This window comes from Lampetra fluviatilis, chromosome 42 (assembly GCF_964198595.1).
Source record: "Lampetra fluviatilis chromosome 42, kcLamFluv1.1, whole genome shotgun sequence".
Taxonomy (NCBI): Eukaryota; Metazoa; Chordata; class Hyperoartia; order Petromyzontiformes; family Petromyzontidae; genus Lampetra; species Lampetra fluviatilis.
In genome coordinates, this window is record NC_136316.1 from 9269050 (window position 1) to 9290027 (window position 20978).

General features: G+C 57.0%; 1 protein-coding gene across 2 annotated transcripts in view; it reads left to right on the forward strand.

Moving 5' to 3' along the window:
• Positions 1-564: 564 nt before the first annotated feature.
• The window catches only part of LOC144946700 (cadherin-13-like), a 60739-nt gene continuing 40325 nt past the window's right edge, over positions 565-20978 (forward strand). The window contains exon 1 of one of the 2 annotated variants that reach the window (XM_078875799.1): positions 565-667. In XM_078875799.1, the coding sequence (XP_078731925.1) occupies positions 656-667 (12 nt within the window). In that variant the 5' untranslated portion in view covers positions 565-655. Of the gene's footprint in view, positions 668-12873; positions 12896-20978 lie in introns of those variants that run through there. The other variant, XM_078875800.1, reaches the window with a different exon arrangement.

Sequence of the window (20978 nt, forward strand, 5' to 3'; positions counted from 1 at the left end):
ACCCCGCCCTGGCCACCCCGCCCCGCCCTGGCCACCCCGCCCTGGCCACCCCACCCCGCCCTGGCCACCCCGCCCCGCCCTGGCCACCCCGCCCCGCCCTGGCCACCCCGCCCTGGCCACCCCGCCCCGCCCTGGCCACCCCGCCCCGCCCTGGCCACCCCGCCCTGGCCACCCCGCCCCGCCCTGGCCACCCCGCCCTGGCCACCCCACCCCGCCCTGGCCACCCCGCCCTGGCCACACCCGCCCTGGCCACCCCACCCCGCCCTGGCCACCCCGCCCTGGCCACCCCACCCCGCCCTGGCCACCCCGCCCTGGCCACCCCGCCCTGGCCACCCCGCCCTGGCCACCCTGGCCGCCACCTCGGCCGCCGCCGTCTGCGATGCCGCTCTGCTGCGGAATCCGCCAGTGATGACGCAGAGATGCAGCAGCAGCAGCAGCATGCGGAGACACAAACACGGACAGCCCTCCTCCCTGCTCCTCCCTGCTGCCTCCCCCCTGCACCCTCCCCTCTCCTCCCTGCTCCCTCCCCTCCCCCCGCCTCCCCTCGGCCCCCTCCCCCCGCCTCTATTCTAAGTCGCAGCGCGAGCCCCGCCGTCATTCTGCCTCCGAGAGAGACCGCGGTGTCACGGCTCTCCCCCCCCGCCGCCGCCTCAAGATGCACGGCCAGGTAACAACCACGCGCCGTGCTGCCGCTGCTGATGATGATGGTGCTGATGAATGTATTTATTACGACGCCAATGATGATGATACTGCTGCTGTACATGATCATGGTGCTGCTGATGATGATGATGTGATCATGGTGCTGATGAATGTATTTATTACGACGCCAATGATGATGATACTGCTGCTGTACATGATCATGGTGCTGCTGATGATGATGATGTGATCATGGTGCTGATGAATGTATTTATTACGACGCCAATGATGATGATACTGCTGCTGTACATGATCATGGTGCTGCTGATGATGATGATGTGATCATGGTGCTGATGAATGTATTTATTACGACGCCAATGATGATGATACTGCTGCTGTACATGATCATGGTGCTGCTGATGATGATGATGTGATCATGGTGCTGATGAATGTATTTATTACGATGCCAATGATGATGATACTGCTGCTGTACATGATCAAGCTGCTGATGATGATGATGTGATCATGGTGCTGATGAATTTATTTATTACGACGCCAATGATGATGATACTGCTGCTGTACATGATCATGGTGCTGCTGATGATGATGATGTGATCATGGTGCTGATGAATGTATTTATTACGATGCCAATGATGATGATACTGCTGCTGTACATGATCAAGCTGCTGATGATGATGATGTGATCATGGTGCTGATGAATTTATTTATTACGACGCCAATGATGATGATACTGCTGCTGTACATGATCAAGCTGATGCCGATGTCGTTGATTATTACTGTTATTACGATGCAATTTAATACCGTTGCTAATGTCGATTAGGGTGAAAATGATGATGCTACCAACAATGATGCTGTGCCATTGCATCGTGTGCGTTGCGCAACGCGATTTACAGATAATATCTTACAATCTATTGAAACTAATCCTCGCCTCATATCACAATCGCGATCAATACATTTCACGCTCATTGTACAGGATACGCATTATCTCCGTGATAATAATTTAACGTTACAAAAATGCGTAAAATATATTAAATACAATATGCAGTTGCCATGACCGTAAGTCGTTTTAAAATGCGTAACATGCAACGCGGTGGTCACAAACGTGTGCACAATGAACATTGCGATGCATGTTAATGTGGTCATGCGTGCAATGTCCACGCACAACGCTGACATGGGAGACACATGCGTCACGACAGCACACACGACGTGCACGCCTCACGCGTGCACACACCACGGCGTGCACACCCCACACACCACAACGTGCACACACCACGGCGTGCACACACCACAACGTGCACACACCACGGCGTGCACACACACCACACCACGGCGTGCACACACCACAACGTGCACACACCACGGCGTGCACACACCACAACGTGCACACACCACAACGTGCACACACACCACACCACAACGTGCACACACCACGGCGTGCACACACCACAACGTGCACACACCACAACGTGCACACACACCACACCACAACGTGCACACACCACGGCGTGCACACACACCACACCACGGCGTGCACGCCTGACCACCGCACATCGCAGCACACGATGCATTGGCTGTACACATAACAGCGACTCTCACCAGCGTCCGATTCCTTGCCGTGTCAATAACAACACGATCTCTTACAAGGTGGGCGGGAAGTCCCCACACTCCCCGTTAAGAACGGCAATAGGATTCACATCGCTAAGGGGGTATCGGCATTTCCCGCCCACCCCCTACAATGTGCCTTCATTTATTTTGGAACCGCAATGCCTGGCATGGATCTGTGCAATGCAACGCGATACATAGCAAGATGCATAGCGAGAGAGACACAGCGAGAGAGACACAGCGAGAGAGACACAGCGAGAGAGACACAGCGAGAGAGAGACAGCGAGAGAGACACAGCGAGAGAGACACAGCGAGAGAGAGACACAGCGAGAGAGACATAGCGAGAGAGACACAGCGAGAGAGACACAGCGAGAGAGACACAGCGAGAGAGACACAGCGAGAGAGACACAGCGAGAGAGAGACAGCGAGAGAGACACAGCGAGAGAGACACAGCGAGAGAGAGACACAGCGAGAGAGACATAGCGAGAGAGACACAGCGAGAGAGACACAGCGAGAGAGAGACAGCGAGAGAGACACAGCGAGAGAGACATAGCGAGAGAGACACAGCGAGAGAGACATAGCGAGAGAGACACAGCGAGAGAGACATAGCGAGAGAGACACAGCGAGAGAGACATAGCGAGAGAGACACAGCGAGAGAGACATAGCGAGAGAGACATAGCGAGAGAGACATAGCGAGAGAGACACAGCGAGAGAGACATAGCGAGAGAGACACAGCGAGAGAGACATAGCGAGAGAGAGACATAGCGAGAGAGACATAGCGAGAGAGACATAGCGAGAGAGACACAGCGAGAGAGACACAGCGAGAGAGACATAGCGAGAGAGAGACATAGCGAGAGAGAGACATAGCGAGAGAGACATAGCGAGAGAGACACAGCGAGAGAGACACAGCGAGAGAGACATAGCGAGAGAGACATAGCGAGAGAGAGACATAGCGAGAGAGACATAGCGAGAGAGACACAGCGAGAGAGACATAGCGAGAGAGACACAGCGAGAGAGACATAGCGAGAGAGACACAGCGAGAGAGACACAGCGAGAGAGACATAGCGAGAGAGACATAGCGAGAGAGACATAGCGAGAGAGACACAGCGAGAGAGACATAGCGAGAGAGAGACATAGCGAGAGAGACATAGCGAGAGAGACATAGCGAGAGAGACACAGCGAGAGAGACACAGCGAGAGAGACATAGCGAGAGAGAGACATAGCGAGAGAGAGACATAGCGAGAGAGACATAGCGAGAGAGACACAGCGAGAGAGACACAGCGAGAGAGACATAGCGAGAGAGACATAGCGAGAGAGAGACATAGCGAGAGAGACATAGCGAGAGAGACACAGCGAGAGAGACATAGCGAGAGAGACACAGCGAGAGAGACATAGCGAGAGAGACACAGCGAGAGAGACACAGCGAGAGAGACATAGCGAGAGAGACATAGCGAGAGAGACATAGCGAGAGAGACACAGCGAGAGAGACACAGCGAGAGAGACACAGCGAGAGAGACACAGCGAGAGAGACACAGCGAGAGAGACATAGCGAGAGAGACATAGCGAGAGAGACACAGCGAGAGAGACATAGCGAGAGAGACATAGCGAGAGAGACACAGCGAGAGAGACATAGCGAGAGAGAGACATAGCGAGAGAGACATAGCGAGAGAGACACAGCGAGAGAGAGACATAGCGAGAGAGACATAGCGAGAGAGACACAGCGAGAGAGACATAGCGAGAGAGACACAGCGAGAGAGACACAGCGAGAGAGACATAGCGAGAGAGACACAGCGAGAGAGACACAGCGAGAGAGACACAGCGAGAGAGAGACACAGCGAGAGAGACACAGCGAGAGAGACATAGCGAGAGAGACACAGCGAGAGAGACACAGCGAGAGAGAGACACAGCGAGAGAGACACAGCGAGAGAGACACAGCGAGAGAGACACAGCGAGAGAGAGACACAGCGAGAGAGACACAGCGAGAGAGACACAGCGAGAGAGAGACACAGCGAGAGAGACACAGCGAGAGAGACACAGCGAGAGAGACACAGCGAGAGAGATAGAGAGACACAGCGAGAGAGACACAGCGAGAGAGAGACACAGCGAGAGAGACACAGCGAGAGAGACACAGCGAGAGAGACACAGCGAGAGAGACACAGCGAGAGAGACACAGCGAGAGAGACACAGCGAGAGAGAGACACAGCGAGAGAGACACAGCGAGAGAGACACAGCGAGAGAGAGACACAGCGAGAGAGATAGAGAGACACAGCGAGAGAGACACAGCGAGAGAGACACAGCGAGAGAGATAGCGAGAGAGACACAGCGAGAGAGACACAGCGAGAGTGACAGGCAGCACACGCGCGTGGGTGTCGCGCGCACCGAGTGCCTGGCGGTGCCGCCCCACGCGGGGAGCGCGACCAGCAGTGGGGCGCAGTCGGCACGTGTGTGGAGGCGCACACGTGTGTGGAGGCGCACACACGTGTGTGGAGGCGCACACACGTGTGTGGAGGCGCACACACGTGTGTGGAGGCGCACACACGTGTGTGGAGGCGCACACACGTGTGTGGAGGCGCACACACGTGTGTGGAGGCGCACACACGTGTGTGGAGGCGCACACACGTGTGTGGAGGCGCACACACGTGTGTGGAGGCGCACACACGTGTGTGGAGGCGCACACACGTGTGTGGAGGCGCACACACGTGTGTGGAGGCGCACACACGTGTGTGGAGGCGCACACACGTGTGTGGAGGCGCACACACGTGTGTGGAGGCGCACACACGTGTGTGGAGGAGGGTCGGTGGTCTGCTTGTGATGAGCCCACGGGATTCGTGGTGGCCATGCTGCTGCTGTTGTTGTTGCTGCTGCTGCTGCTGGTGATGCGTGTGTGCATCGCGTCTCCTCCACGCAACGCACGGCACACATCACGCTCAGCCACGCACACACACACAGCCACACACAGACACACACACAGACACACAGACACACACAGACAGACACACAGACAACAACAACAACCGCCATTCGCCACTAAGTGGCGGTGACGTCACCACGACGCTTGTGCCAGGCCATGTGCACCTTGAGGCCACGTGAAGTGTCGAACGCCCGCTGGCAGGAGGTCACGGGGCAGACCCAGGTGCCACTGGTCGACTGACCGAGATGACCGAGATGACTGGCTGATACACCACCTGTGCCCCCTACTGTACCAACTTGCTGTGCTTTAGCCACCCGGCGCTCCGCTCGTTGTTGTGAGCGTTGCTCCTCCGCCCTCCGTTGTTGCTGGAGGGCGACTGCCTCCAACTGCCGAGTAGCGTCCTTCACGAGCCTCCTCCACTGAGGCCGATCTTGACAACGCTGGTACCAGTCATCGGCAAGTCCACTCAGCTCCACGTCCTCCTGTACCACATCACTCCATCTCTTCTCTAGCCCGTGCCGCGCCCGTTTAGCCCCCTCGATCCGGCCGAACAAAAGCTGTTTAGGCATGCGGTGGCTGGGCATGCGGGCTACATGACCCAGCCAACGCAGCCTTGCCTGCCGGAGGAGCTCACTGATGGGACTTTGCCCAGATCTTTCAAGGACTTGTGAGCTCCTCACACAATCCAGCCTGGTTAAACCCAGGATGGATCGTAGGCAGGCCAGCCTAAATGTTTCCAACCGGCGAAGATGTTCCACTAGGGGGGTCCACGTTTCGCAAGCGTAGAGAAGGGAGGGAATGACCGTGGCCGAGAAGACCTGAAGCTTCGTGCGGAGCGACAGACCAGGTAGCTTCCACACAGCGTTACGCAACCGATGAAAAGATATTGCCGCTCGACTGATTCGGAGTGAGACCTCTGCTGATAAACTGGAGCCGGTCATAAGCACACTGCCCAGGTATGGGAAACTCTCCACTCTCTCCACAACTGCCCCATCACCAATTGGGAGTTGTGGGGGTGGAGTGTCCGATGGTACAAAATACCCAGGCAGGTGCTTAGTTTTGGTGGGGCTGATGGTAAGGCCCCACCTCTTAGTGGCATGCTCCAGTCTCAGCAGCAGCGTCTCCAACTCCTCTTCTGAATGAGCAGCTATTACCAAATCATCGGCATACATAACGTGGTTGACCAATAGGGAGCCATCCCTTGATCGCACCCGGGCGTCGATCAGCCTCCCATTATATCTGTACCAAATGGAAATTCCCCCGGTACAGCTATTGAAGGCTTCACGAACTACGCAGTCGAAATAGATGTTAAATAATGTGGGAGCCAGAGGACATCCCTGTCGCACCCCAAGGTGTACAGGGAAAGGCTCCGACTCCCGGCCACGTAGTTTTACCCGGGCCCGCTCACCATCATGAAGGTCCTTAATGATCGTGAGCAGAGGGTCAGGGACTCCGAAAGCACGAAGAACAACCCAGAGCCCAGTCCTACTGATGAAGACACACACACACACAGACACACAGACACACACAGACACACAGACACACAGACAGACACACACACACACAGACACACACAGACACACACAGACACACACACAGACAGACACACACAGACACACACAGACACACACACAGACACACACAGACACACACACAGACACACACACACAGACACACAGACAGACACACACACAAACACACACAGACACACACACAAACACACACAGACACACACACAGACACACACACACAGACACACACACAGACACACACAAACACACACACACAGACACACACAGACAGACACAGACACACACAGACAGACACACACAGACACACACACACAAACAGACACAGACACACACACACAGACACACACACAGACACACACACAGACACACACACAGACACACACAGACAGACACACACACAGACACACACACAGACACACACACAGACACACACACAGACACACACACAGACACACAGACAGACACACACACAGACAGACACACAGACACACACACAGATAGACATACACAGACACACAGACACACACAGCCACACACAGCCACGGGTGTAGCCCACAGCCATTTGTCAATCCGCTGCTGAAGGCCCTCGGTCGAGGGGGTTGTCTGCCCGTCCCGGCACTGCGCTGCCTCGTTGCCGTGTTGTGAGGGGGAGGGTGGGAGGGTGGGTGGTGGGAGGGTGGAGGGTGGGTGGTGGGAGGGTGGAGGGTGGGTGGTGGGAGGGAGGGTGGAGGGAGGGTGGTGGGAGGGTGGAGGGAGGGTGGTGGGAGGGTGTAGAGAGGGTGGGTGGTGGGAGGGTGGAGGGAGGGTGGGTGGTGGGAGGGTGGAGGGAGGGTGGTGGGAGGGTGGAGGGTGGGTGGTGGGAGGGTGGAGGGAGGGTGGGGTGGTGGGAGGGTGGAGGGAGGGTGGTGGGAGGGGTGTAGAGAGGGTGGGTGGTGGGAGGGTGGAGGGAGGGTGGTGGGAGGGTGGAGGGAGGGTGGGTGGTGGGAGGGTGGTGGGAGGGTGGAGGGTGGGTGGTGGGAGGGTGGAGGGAGGGTGGTGGGAGGGTGGAGGGAGGGTGGGTGGTGGGAGGGTGGAGGGAGGGTGGTGGGAGGGTGGAGGGAGGGTGGGTGGTGGGAGGGTGGAGGGAGGGTGGTGGGAGGGTGGAGGGAGGGTGGTGGGAGGGTGGAGGGAGGGTGGTGGGAGGGTGGAGGGAGGGTGGGTGGTGGGAGGGTGGAGGGAGGGTGGTGGGAGGGTGGAGGGTGGGTGGTGGGAGGGTGGAGGGAGGGTGGTGGGAGGGTGGAGGGAGGGTGGGTGGTGGGAGGGTGGAGGGAGGGTGGTGGGAGGGTGGAGGGAGGGTGGGTGGTGGGAGGGTGGAGGGAGGGTGGTGGGAGGGTGGAGGGAGGGTGGTGGGAGGGTGGAGGGAGGGTGGTGGGAGGGTGGAGGGAGGGTGGGTGGTGGGAGGGTGGAGGGTGGGTGGGTGGTGGGAGGGTGGAGGGAGGGTGGTGGGAGGGTGGAGGGAGGGTGGGTGGTGGGAGGGTGGAGGGAGGGTGGGTGGTGGGAGAGTGGAGGGAGGGGTGGAGGGAGGGTGGTGGGAGGGTGGAGGGAGGGTGGGTGGTGGGAGGGTGGTGGGAGGGTGGAGGGTGGGTGGTGGGAGGGTGGAGGGAGGGTGGGTGGTGGGAGGGTGGAGGGAGGGTGGGTGGTGGGAGGGTCGAGGGTGGGTGGGTGGTGGGAGGGTGGAGGGAGGGTGGGTGGTGGGAGAGTGGAGGGAGGGTGGAGGGAGGGTGGTGGGAGGGTGGAGGGTGGGTGGGTGGTGGGAGGGTGGTGGGAGGGTGGAGGGTGGGTGGTGGGAGGGTGGAGGGAGGGTGGGTGGTGGGAGGGTGGAGGGAGGGTGGGGTGGTGGGAGGGTCGAGGGTGGGTGGTGGGAGGGTGGAGGGTGGGTGGTGGGAGGGTGGAGGGAGGTGGTGGGTGGTGGAGGGTGGAGGGTGGGTGGTGGGAGGGTGGAGGGAGGGTGGGTGGTGGGAGGGTGGAGGGAGGGTGGGTGGTGGGAGGGTGGAGGGAGGGTGGGTGGTGGGAGGGTGAAGGGTGGGTGGTGGGAGGGTGGAGGGAGGGTGGGTGGTGGGAGGGTGGAGGGTGGGTGGTGGGAGGGTGGAGGGAGGGTGGGTGGTGGGAGGGTGGAGGGAGGGTGGGTGGTGGGAGGGTGGAGGGTGGGTGGTGGGAGGGTGGAGGGGGGTGGTGGGAGGGTGGAGGGTGGGTGGTGGGAGGGTGGAGAGTGGGTGGTGGGAGGGTGGAGGGTGGGAGGGTGGAGGGTGGGTGGTGGGAGGGTGGTGGGAGGGTGGGGTGGTGGGGGGTGGGGGTGGGTGGTGGGAGGGTGGGGGTGGAGGGTGGGAGGGTGGGTGGTGGGAGGGTGGAGGGTGGAGGGTGGAGGGTGGGAGTGTGGAGGGTGGGTGTGGAAGGGTAGGTGGGAGTGTGGGGTGGGTGGGAGTTTGGAGGGTGGGTGAGTGTGGGAGGGTGGGTGGGGTGTGGGTGGGTTGGTGAGTGTGGGTGGGTGGGTGGAGTGTGGGGGGTGGGTGGGGGTGGGGGGTGAGTGTGGGTGGGTGGAGTGTGGGGGGGTGGGTGGGGGTGGGTGGGTGGAGTGTGGGGGGTGGGTGGAGTGTGGGGGGGGGTGGGTGTGTGTGGGGGGGAGGGTGGGTGGAGTGTGGGTGGGTGTGGGTGGAGTGTGGGTGGGAGTGTGGAGGGTGGAGTGTGGGTAGGTGGGAGTGTGGATGGTGGAAGGTGGAGTGTGGGAGGGTGGGTGGAGTGTGGAGTGTGGGTTGGTGCGCGGGGAGGACCCACAACAGATGTCGGTGTCCCTCGCCACCGATACCAACCCCGGCCTGGAGCCCAGCTCGACTCGCAGTGATCCAACCGCCTCGCGCCACCGTCTCACGCGCCCCAAAGCGAACGTCTCCAGGCGCGTGCAGAATGCGTGGGCGCGCGTGAGCTGACACCACCGTAGCTGCTCACCGCAATCCCCATCAGCATCATCATCATCATCGCAATCGCTCCATCGTTGTCGATTGATGGCGCTCTTCATTTCTCACCCAATAATTTTCGTCCACCAATTCCTCCCACGGACCGACCGAGGGGCGGAGAAATGTTTTCCTGCTCGAGGCTCCGCACGGATCCTCTGTGGGCCACCCGGCAGGTTGTTGTTGTCTGTGACACCTGGGGTAGTGGTGCGGGGTTGGTGGTTGTTGTCTGTGACACGTGGGGGGGGTGCTGCGGTGTTGATGGACTGCGGCGTGGCGATCGATTGACGCCCCGAAACAGCAGTGACACACACACAGACACGCCCCTGTGAGTGTGTGTCTGTGTGTGTGTCACCAGCGTGTACACGCCCCTGTGTGTGTCTGTGTGTGTGTGTCTGTGTGTGTGTGTCTGTGTGTGTGTGTCAGTGCTCCACGTGCTATGGGGCGCGGTAGTGTAGCGGCGAGCCGAGTTCGATTCCACAGCTGTCAAGCCCACACGGTCCACCCCCCGTGGTCTTCTTGTCCGGGGAACTTGAGTTTTCAGGTCCAAACGGCGTACAGCCGTTTCATTACCAGGGGCACGTGGTCACCAAGAAGGTCTCTGAGTTGGTCTCTAACGAGGTAGGCAGCACTGCCCGGGGGTTGACAGGTTTGTGATTCTCGCTTACGGCCAACACCAGTGACGATTATTTCAGGAACCAGTTCCGCGCCTCCGATAGGTCGACTCAGCCTCAAATGAGTACCTGGTGCGGTGTGCAGTAAACATCGTCACTGGGGGAAACAAAGGCGGTCGGGCGTGGTGCTGTCCACCCACAAGCCTCGTGCCGATTTGCTGAGGTGTTCCCGACCATCACTTGCCCCAACAGTCTGTTGAAGGCTATCCGGGGGATCTTTGTGTTTGCTCCACGTGCTGTATGTGTGTACTGCTCGTTCAGTACACAGCACGCACAGTCGCGCTGTCATAGGCTCTGGGGCGAAGAGGGCAGTGCAGACAAATACACTCACCAACCCACACTGACCAGCGTGGTGAAGTATGGTCAAAATATCCCACGAGCCGCACAGGAGGAGGGGCTCCTCATCCAGCAGCGGATTGCGATGTGTGCATACAACTCGGCGGTCCTGCCGCCACTTAGCAAATAATAGCAGAGGTGTGGACTCGAGTCATGTGACTTGGACTCGAGTCAGACTCGAGTCATGAATTTGATGACTTGCGACTCGACTTGGACTTGCATAACAATGACTTTGTCCCACCTATGAGATGTGGACTCGAGTCATGTGACTTGGACTCGAGTCAGACTCGAGTCATGAATTTGATGACTTGCGACTCGACTTGGACTTGCATAACAATGACTTTGTCCCACCTCTGAATAATAGTGTCACACTATATGGAGGGCGGGAAGTCCCGATAGCCTGAGCCACAATTGGTATCGTGTCACCTGATAAGAGAGGAGTTGAGGGACGTACAGCCCAACATATGTTGAGTTATTCATTCGGGTATTGTAATCATGTATGTGTGCAATAGACTCGTTTGTGCAACTCTCTGAATTCGCTCAAATCCGCGTTGCTGTTTTCGAAGTAATAGTCGCAGTCGTTTGACGCGATGTTACATGTTGCACGAACGCACCGACAACATAATAGAGTCACGCGGGTGAAGAACACGATGCCGTCGGGCTCACGACTGTCACTGCCGTGTCACGGTGGCAGCGCCGCAGCGGTGCGGTGGCGACACCGGCGCCTCGCAGCAAGCGGCAGCGTTCGACTCCCGACTCGGGCGTCTTTGTGTGGGGGGGGGAGGGGGGGGCGAGTTGGGATTGTCGCTGCCCCCGTTCTGCATGGGGCCTCCTCCGGATCCTCCCGGTTTCCGTCCGGCGGAGTTATTTGCACGCACAAGGCCACCGCTGATCCTGGCCAAACATCCCCCAGTGCCGAATCATTCCCGACAATTGTGATGACGCAGCAGCGGAAGCATCGCCCCCCCCCCCTCCCATACTGGGAAAACCTTGGCAGGACCCTCCTGAGGAGGAGTCCTGAGACTCGCTAGCGAAGCTTTCTGAGTAAACACGCGTCATAGTCACAACAACAACAACACACGATCGGTTGGCAAGCAGCATAAGAAGAGGCGTTTGTCTAGGGGAGGCCCAGGACCGGTTCAGATGGTTATCTGATTATCTCAGATGATCATCTCAACCGGTCCTGGGCCTCCCCGAGACGATTACAATCGTCACTGAGGTTGTCCACTGAGGCGGGAAACGATATCGGATCGCCAGGTTCGTAGCGCAGGGCGCTAACCGCTCCGCCACCGCTCCCCTGTACCAGCAATGACACGCACGGTGCTCCGTGAGAGACACCCTGCCGCGTACTCCTCTACACGACTCTGTTCTAGTCAAGTACAGTCTGTTCTCCTATCACGCGAATTGGAAAAATAACACGTTCACTGTATAAGTGAACGCGTTTATTATATAACGCGGATGCGAATCGGATATAACGCCATTGGGTGAACTACGTCGCACGAGTTGGGATAAGCAGTCGTACGGCTGCCAAGTCGTAGCATCACACAGGGCATTGGGATGCTGCTGGATCATTCTAGATTCTACCCACGCACCTGAGTCTTCGTTCAGCCTGCGGACGCATCTCACGCGTGACCGCGGACTGTGCTTGACCCCTACATTGTATCTTATCATAACGAGATTTTCCATAACGTTCTTCAGGAACGCAACGCTCGCGTTGTAAGAAAACAGACTGTCTCCGTGAACTGTGCTCATTGTTTGGGTTTAAATCGGACATCCGTGGAACAAAATGCTGCTAGCGATCGCCGATGATAAGGCGGGCAGGGCTCATGTGAGCGGATGATGTGGGGGCTAGCACCATCTACAACCGGGACTCCGTTTCCTTCCCAGTGCTGATGGTGCCCGTGGCCTCACCGTACTTGGTGCTCACTTCGCGTGCAGGGCGAGTGAGCCGAGACGAGGAGCGGCTCGAGCCGCTCACGAGGGTCGCCATCTCTTCCTGGGCATCCCACGGACGTCCTCTTATCGGAGAGCAATCCGTCGTCATTGTTAGCGGGACCCTAAAAGCGCCAGCCGGCATAGAATAAGGACACCCACTACTCGAGACAACGCAGTCGCATACAAGGACAAGGCAAAGGTTTTTTCCGTGTAGCCTTAACAGACTGTCGGGGCAAGTGCTGTTAGCGAGCACCTATGAAGGTCAGAATTATATACGAGGGGTGGGTGTGGCTAGCACCACGCCTGACCGCCCTTGTCTCCCCAGTGGCGATGTTTTTACACACCGCACCAAGTACTCATTTGAGGCTGAGTTGAACTAGGGGAGGCCCAGTACTGGTTCAAATAATCGTCACTGGTGTTTGTCGTGAGCGGGAATCGAACTCGGTACTTCAGGTTCGTAGCGCAGCGCGTTAACCGCTACACTAACCCTTGTCCAACACACACACAGACATACGTGTCCAACACACACACAGACACACACGTGTCCAACACACACACAGACACACACGTGTACAACACACACACAGAGACGCACGTGTCCAGTGTGAAACCAGCCGGCCCTGCGGCTGCAGCAGCAGCGGCAGCAGCAGGGAGTGCGATGGCGTCTCGTGGTGAATGTGATGGGAAACTGGTGCGCCGCGAACTAAGATGCCTGCTGCTGCTGCAGCAACAGCGACAGCCGCGTGTGAATCCGTGCCAAGCCCAGCCCGCGTCTCCTGTTCGTATCGGGTGTGCCTCCGGGGGGCTCCGTCTGTGGGGCTGTGAGGCTGTGAGGGGTCTGGCTGTGTGTGGCTGTGTGTGACAGTGAGGTTGTGGGTGGCTGTGTGTGTGTGGGGCAGTGAGGGGTGTAATTGTGTGTGGCTGTGTGTGACTGTGAGGTTGTGTGTGTGGGGCTCTTAGGGGTGTAATTGTGTGTGGCTGTGTGTGACTGTGAGGTTGTGTGTGTGGGGCTCTGAGGGGTGTAATTGTGTGTGGCTGTGTGTGACTGTGAGGTTGTGTGTGTGGGGCAGTGAGGGGTGTAATTGTGTGTGGCTGTGTGTGACTGTGAGGTTGTGTGTGTGGGGCAGTGAGGGGTGTAATTGTGTGTGGCTGTGTGTGACTGTGAGGTTGTGTGTGTGGGGCTCTGAGGGGTGTAATTGTGTGTGGCTGTGTGTGACTGTGAGGTTGTGTGTGTGGGGCAGTGAGGGGTGTAATTGTGTGTGGCTGTGTGTGACTGTGAGGTTGTGTGTGTGGGGCTGGGAGGGGTGTAATTGTGTGTGGCTGTGTGTGACTGTGAGGTTGTGTGTGTGGGGCTCTGAGGGGTGTAATTGTGTGGGGCTGTGTGTGACTGTGAGGTTGTGTGTGTGAGGCTCTTAGGGGTGTAATTGTGTGTGGCTGTGTGTGACTGTGAGGTTGTGTGTGTGGGGCTGGGAGGGGTGTAATTGTGTGTGTGGCTGTGTGTGACTGTGAGGTTGTGTGTGGGGCTCTGAGGGGTGTAATTGTGTGTGACTGTGAGGTTGTGTGTGTGGGGCTCTGAGGGGTGTAATTGTGTGTGACTGTGAGGTTGTGTGTGTGAGGCTCTTAGGGGTGTAATTGTGTGTGGCTGTGTGTGACTGTGAGGTTGTGTGTGTGGGGCTGGGAGGGGTGTAATTGTGTGTGTGGCTGTGTGTGACTGTGAGGTTGTGTGTGTGGGGCTGGGAGGGGTGTAATTGTGTGTGTGACTGTGAGGTTGTGTGTGTGGGGCTCTGAGGGGTGTAATTGTGTGTGACTGTGAGGTTGTGTGTGTGGGGCTCTGAGGGGTGTAATTGTGTGTGACTGTGAGGTTGTGTGTGTGGGGCTGGGAGGGGTGTAATTGTGTGTGGGGCTGTGAGGTTGTGTGTGTGGGGCTCTGAGGGGTGTAATTGTGTGTAATTGTGTGTGTGGCTGTGAGGTTGTGTGTGTGTGACTGTGAGGTTGTGTGTGTGACTGTGAGGTTGTGTGTGTGACTGTGAGGTTGTGTGTGGGGCTGTGAGGTTGTGTGTGTGGGGCTCTGAGGGGTGTAATTGTGTGTGTGACTGTGAGGTTATGTGTGTGTGGGGCTGTGAGGTTGTGTGTGTGGGGGCTGTGAGGTTGTGTGTGTGTGGCTGTGAGGTTGTGTGTGTGGGGCTGTGAGGTTGTGTGTGTGGGGCTGTGAGGTTGTGTGTGTGGGGCTGTGAGGTTGTGTGTGTGGGGCTGGGAGGGGTGTAATTGTGTGTGGCTGTGTGTGACTGTGAGGTTGTGTGTGTGGGGCTCTGAGGGGTGTAATTGTGTGTGGCTGTGAGGTTGTGTGTGTGGGGCTGTGAGGTTGTGTGTGGGGCTGTGAGGTTATGTGTGTGTGGCTGTGAGGTTGTGTGTGTGGGGGCTGTGAGGTTGTGTGTGTGGGGCTGGGAGGGGTGTAATTGTGTGTGTGGCTGTGAGGTTGTGTGTGTGGGGCTGGGAGGGGTGTAATTGTGTGAGTGACTGTGAGGTTGTGTGTGTGGGGCTGGGAGGGGTGTAATTGTGTGTGACTGTGAGGTTGTGTGTGTGGGGCTGTGAGGTTGTGTGTGTGGGGCTGTGAGGTTGTGTGTGTGGGAATGTGAGGTTGTGTGTGTGGGGCTGTGAGGTTGTGTGTGTGTGGCTGTGAGGTTGTGTGTGTGGGGCTGTGAGGTTGTGTGTGTGGGGCTGTGAGGCTGTGTGTGTGGGGCTGTGAGGTTGTGTGTGTGGGGCTGTGAGGTTGTGTGTGTGTGGCTGTGAGGTTGTGTGTGTGTGGCTGTGAGGTTGTGTGTGTGGGGCTGGGAGGGGTGTAATTGTGTGTGACTGTGAGGTTGTGTGTGTGGGGGCTGTGAGGTTGTGTGTGTGGGGGGCTGTGAGGTTGTGTGTGTGTGGGGCTGTGAGGTTGTGTGTGTGTGTGTGGGGCAGTCGGGTAGCGGTTGTTGCGCTGCGCTACGAACCCGGCGATGTCCCGAGTTCGATTCCCGCTCACGGCCAACACCCAGTGACGATTATCTGAACCGGTCACGGGCCTCCCCTAGGTCGACTCGGCCTCAAATAAGTATCCGGTGCGGTGTGTAAACATCGTCACGAGGGAGACAAAGGCGGCTGGGCGTGGTGCTGGCCACACACCCGCTGGTGTTGCCGTTCCAGCCTTCGTAGGTACTCGCCAACAGCACTTGCCCCAACAGTCTGTTGAGGCTACACGGGGGATCTTTGCGTGGGAGCGACTGCCCCCGTGCTCGGGGTTGTTGGCTTTGACGGGGATCTCCGCTGGGGTTTCTGGGATGTGTTTGTGCTGTGTGTGTGCTGTGTGTGTGCTGTGTGTGTGCTGTGTTTCTGGGATGTGTTTGTGCTGTGTGTGTGCTGTGTGTGTGCTGTGTGTGTGCTGTGTTTCTGGGATGTGTTTGTGCTGTGTGTGTGCTGTGTGTGTGCTGTGTGTGTGCTGTGTTTCTGGGATGTGTTTGTGCTGTGTGTGTGCTGTGTGTGTGCTGTGTGTGTGCTGTGTTTCTGGGCTGTGTTTGTGTTGTGTGTGTGCTGTGTTTGTGCTGTGTGTGTGCTGTGTTTCTGGGATGTGTTTGTGCTGTGTGTGTGCTGTGTGTGTGCTGTGTGTGTGCTGTGTTTCTGGGCTGTGTTTGTGTTGTGTGTGTGCTGTGTTTGTGCTGTGTGTGTGCTGTGTTTCTGGGATGTGTTTGTGCTGTGTGTGTGCTGTGTGTGTGCTGTGTGTGTGCTGTGTTTCTGGGCTGTGTTTGTGCTGTGTGTGTGCTGTGTGTGTGCTGTGTGTGTGCTGTGTTTCTGGGATGTGTTTGTGCTGTGTGTGTGCTGTGTTTGTGCTGTGTGTGTGCTGTGTTTCTGGGCTGTGTTTGTGTTGTGTCTGTGCTGTGTTTCTGGGCTGTGTTTGTGTTGTGTGTGTGCTGTGTGTGTGCTGTGTTTGTGCTGTGTGTGTGCTGTGTTTCTGGGCTGTGTTTGTGCTGTGTGTGTGCTGTGTGTGTGCTGTGTTTCTGGGCTGTGTTTGTGCCCGCGACGTCGCATTAAGGGGCACCCCCAAATGCAATCACTGTCAGAACGAAACACGCCGCCAATGCAAAGATATTTATTTTAATGTGCAGCCTAAAAGCCGTCATTATTTTCTCACATTTCCTAAAGTACAATAGGCGTGCAGTAGTCCAAAATATATACTCACGAGACGTACAATTTAGTCGCAGTGGTGATATACTTCACTTCAAATTGAGCATCAGAACCTGGCCGATCAGCGCAGACAATCAGCATCATCGCCATCATCATCGCTATCAGCATCATGGCCATCAAAATCGCCATCAGCATCATCATCGTCGCTATCAGCATCATCGCCATCAGCATCGTCATCAGCATCATCGCCATCAGCATCATCGCCATCAGCATCATCATTATCGCCATCAGCATTATCATCATCATGAGCAGCATCAGCAGATCCCCGGCGTTGGTCCGCTGTGCCCGACCTGGCGATGCTTCACCACTGCGAGGGAGACGCTGCGAGCTCTCTGTGACTGGCCCGGAAACAGCACCGAGAGGGCTCGAATTCAAACCAAATCCCTCTCCAGCCTCACCAGCCTCGCCATCACCGCGCCAGCCTCGCCATCACCACGACAGCCATCACCGTGCTAGCCTCACCAGCCTCGCCATCACCAGTCTCGCCATCACCGCGCGAGCTCGCTGTCCCTGTGGTTTCAGTGCGCGGCTCAGTCGGAATGCTGAGATTTTGTATTCAGGTCACAAGTCAACTCAGCCATCATCTCTCTGCGCTGGGTGAAGTGCGCACGGTAATGTACCACTTTGTGGGAAGGCAGTCGGGGCTCGTGCTATGGTGTGGATTAAGCCTGCCATAAGAATGTGGAACTTCCACCGCTGGCTCAGGAGATGGGTACCAGCCATCGTTCATCAGTACAGAAACCCGCATTGATTTCGGTACCATTGATAACAGCTCCTCGTCGGAGAAACGAGACGAGGGCTCGGCCACCAAAATAACAATGAGACATTTTTTAAAATCTAATTCGGTAAAAACCGCAATATTTCAAGAGTCAGAGTGCAACGCGAATAACGTCACGGGGCAGCCCTTGAAGAGCGGCACGCGGTCTCCGGAGCCGCGGGTTGCCGACCCCCCTGCACCAGCAACTGGGGGCGCTGCAATGCTTCTGGTGGCTGCCGTTCTTGAGTGCAAGAACCACGGCGACGGTCAACTCCAGGGTTGGGGGACCGCACGCCACACCCCGCCATGTGGACACCGGGAATGCACAGGGGACGTCGGTGAAACACCAGACAGATAATAATCATACTGGTAGGAACCTCCTGGTTACACCAGCCCACAGGGGATTATTGTGTCCGTCCGTCGTGCAGGGAGGGGCTGGGTGGGTGGGGAGGGACTGGGTGGGGAGGGGAGGGTGGGGAGGGGCTGGGTGGGGAGGGGCTGGGTGGGAAGGGTGGGGCTGGGTGAGGGGTGGGAGGGGTGGGGCTGGGTGGGGAGGGGCTGGTCACCCCGTGGTGCCCTTATAAAACTCAACGTTTAACCTACTCACGCCGGCTTGTGCCCGCCCTCACAGTCGGGCATATTTGCGGAATACACCACGCCGCCGTTGACCCTGGCCATTGACCGAGCAACCCAACGTTCCTACCAGCTCCCTCCGCAGGAATGTTTTCATCTCTATTTTATAATGACTTGTGCCCAGTACCCATGGTTATACAAATCCTAGTCTCGCACTTTCTATTAAAAACTAAACTATATAAACTAGTTTTTATTTTACCAGGTTCAGGCCCACTGAGCTATACAGCTCTTTTTTCAGAAGCGACCTTGCCACAAATGACAGCCCAACGAGAAGTGGCTTATCGCGTGGACATTTATAGCAATAGCTACACAGCTACCACAGTATCAGATAAACCCCCAAATCGTTATTTAAAATACAGGTGAGAAAAAAATCGGCATCTTATGATGCAAACATGCGGTATTATTTATGTATATCTGTGTTTGATACACAACACAGCCTCATGAACTGGTAGAGCGCTGCAGGGGGACGAACGGATTGCTTCAGGCTGGGTCCCTGTGTAGTGTGCGTGTGGTGTGTGTAGTGTGTGTGTAGTGTGTGGTGTGTGTAGTGTGTGGTGTGTGTGTAGTGTGTGTAGTGTGTGTGTAGTGTGCGTGTGTGCCCGTCTTGTATCTTTGGTGGTCGCTAACAGCACCTGCCCCAATAGTCTGTTAAGACTATACTGATGAACTGTGTCTTCATCTTGTATCTTTACCTTATGTCTTAGTGCACACGTGTACGCAGATGTGCGGGTGTGTGTATGTAAGCGTGTATGTTGGTATGTTGGTATGAGCCAACATCGGTGACGATTATCTGAACCGATCCTGTTCCTCAGATGAGTACCTGGTGCGATGTGTAAATATCAACACTGGGGAGACAAAGGTGGCAGGGCGTGGTACGGGCCACGCCACCTCATCATCATCATCCGTCCGCGGTTCCCGGCCTTCGCAGGTGCCACTCGCGAACCAGGGCAAGGCCCCAACAGTCTGTGGCGGGCAGCCGGGGGACCTTTGTCTTTACGTGCGAGAGTCTCGTTCTGTGCGGTTCGTTGTGTGCCCGTCTTGGCACCGTCGCCGGATGACTTCACTCCCCGTCGCTCCGTGCCAGCGCGCGATGCTCTGGGTGCGCTTTGGGAGTGGCGTGACGATGGGTTCTCTACGCTCGTGATGGCGGCTGCCGGGGAGTGGGGGTTTAATGGACAAACGCTTTATCAACAATCTCCCCCACCCACCCACCACCACATCATTGAAATTTGAATTTGACACCGGTGGTACTGGGCTGATGGTGGAAATGCTACACTCCTATGACGAAGATTGTTTGAAGCCGAGGGGACGCACTGGCTGAAGCACGAAGCCTCCGCGTATTTTACTGGGCCTGTGAGCGGTTCATTGGGTGGTTTAAAGTGATCCCGACACTCGTACACAATGTTCGTGTCGCACCGCGCGTCTAAGAGCCAATTACGTATTGATCGGGAAAGTAGCTCGGTGTGAAGGTGCCGCCCTGCGCATACTTGTCCAGCGGTGCGTCGGCTTCCACTCGAGCAAGCTCTAGAGAGCCCCTCTCGAAGGGGGTTTGGCCTACTCCTCCACACCGGACAGACGTCTTGGCAGAGGTGGGAGGACCGGCACTTGACGCCACCACACGCGATCTGCCGATCACAGACTCAGAGTCACCACAACCCCATCACAGACTCAGTGTGACCACAACCCCATCACAGACTCAGTGTGACCACAACCCCATCACAGACTCAGAGTCACCACAACCCCATCACAGACTCACTGTGACCACAACCCCATCACAGACTCACTGTGACCACAACCCCATTCACAGACTCAGAGTCACCACAACCCCATTCACAAACTCACTGTGACCACAACCCCATCACAGACTCACTGTGACCACAACCCCATCACAGACTCAGTGTGGCCACAACCCCATCACAGACTCACTGTGACCACAACCCCATCACAGACTCAGTGTGGCCACAACCCCATCACAGACTCACTGTGACCACAACCCCATCACAGACTCAGTGTGGCCACAACCCCATCACAGACTCACTGTGGCCTTAACCCCATCACAGACTCACTGTAACCACAACCCCATTCACAAACTCACTGTAACCACAACCCCATCTCAAACTCACTGTGGCCTTAACCCCATCACAGACTCACTGTAACCACAACCCCATTCACAAACTCACTGTAACCACAACCCCATCTCAAACTCACTGTGGCCTTAACCCCATCACAGACTCACTGTGACCACAACCCCATCACAGACTCACTGTGACCACAACCCCATCACAGACTCACTGTGACCACAACCCTATCACAGACTCACTGTGACCACAACCCCATCTCAAACTCACTGTGGCCACAACCCCATTCACAGACTCACTGTGACCACAACCCTATCACAGACTCACTGTGGCCTTAACCCCATCACAGACTCACTGTGACCACAACCCTATCACAGACTCACTGTGACCACAACCCCATCACAGACTCACTGTGACCACAACCCCATTCACAGACTCAGTGTGGCCACAACCCCATCACAGACTCACTGTGACCACAACCCCATCACAGACTCACTGTGACCACAACCCTATCACAGACTCACTGTGGCCTTAACCCCATCACAGACTCACTGTGACCACAACCCCATCACAGACTCACTGTGGCCTTATCCCCATCACAGACTCACTGTGACCACAACCCCATCACAGACTCACTGTGACCACAACCCCATCACAGACT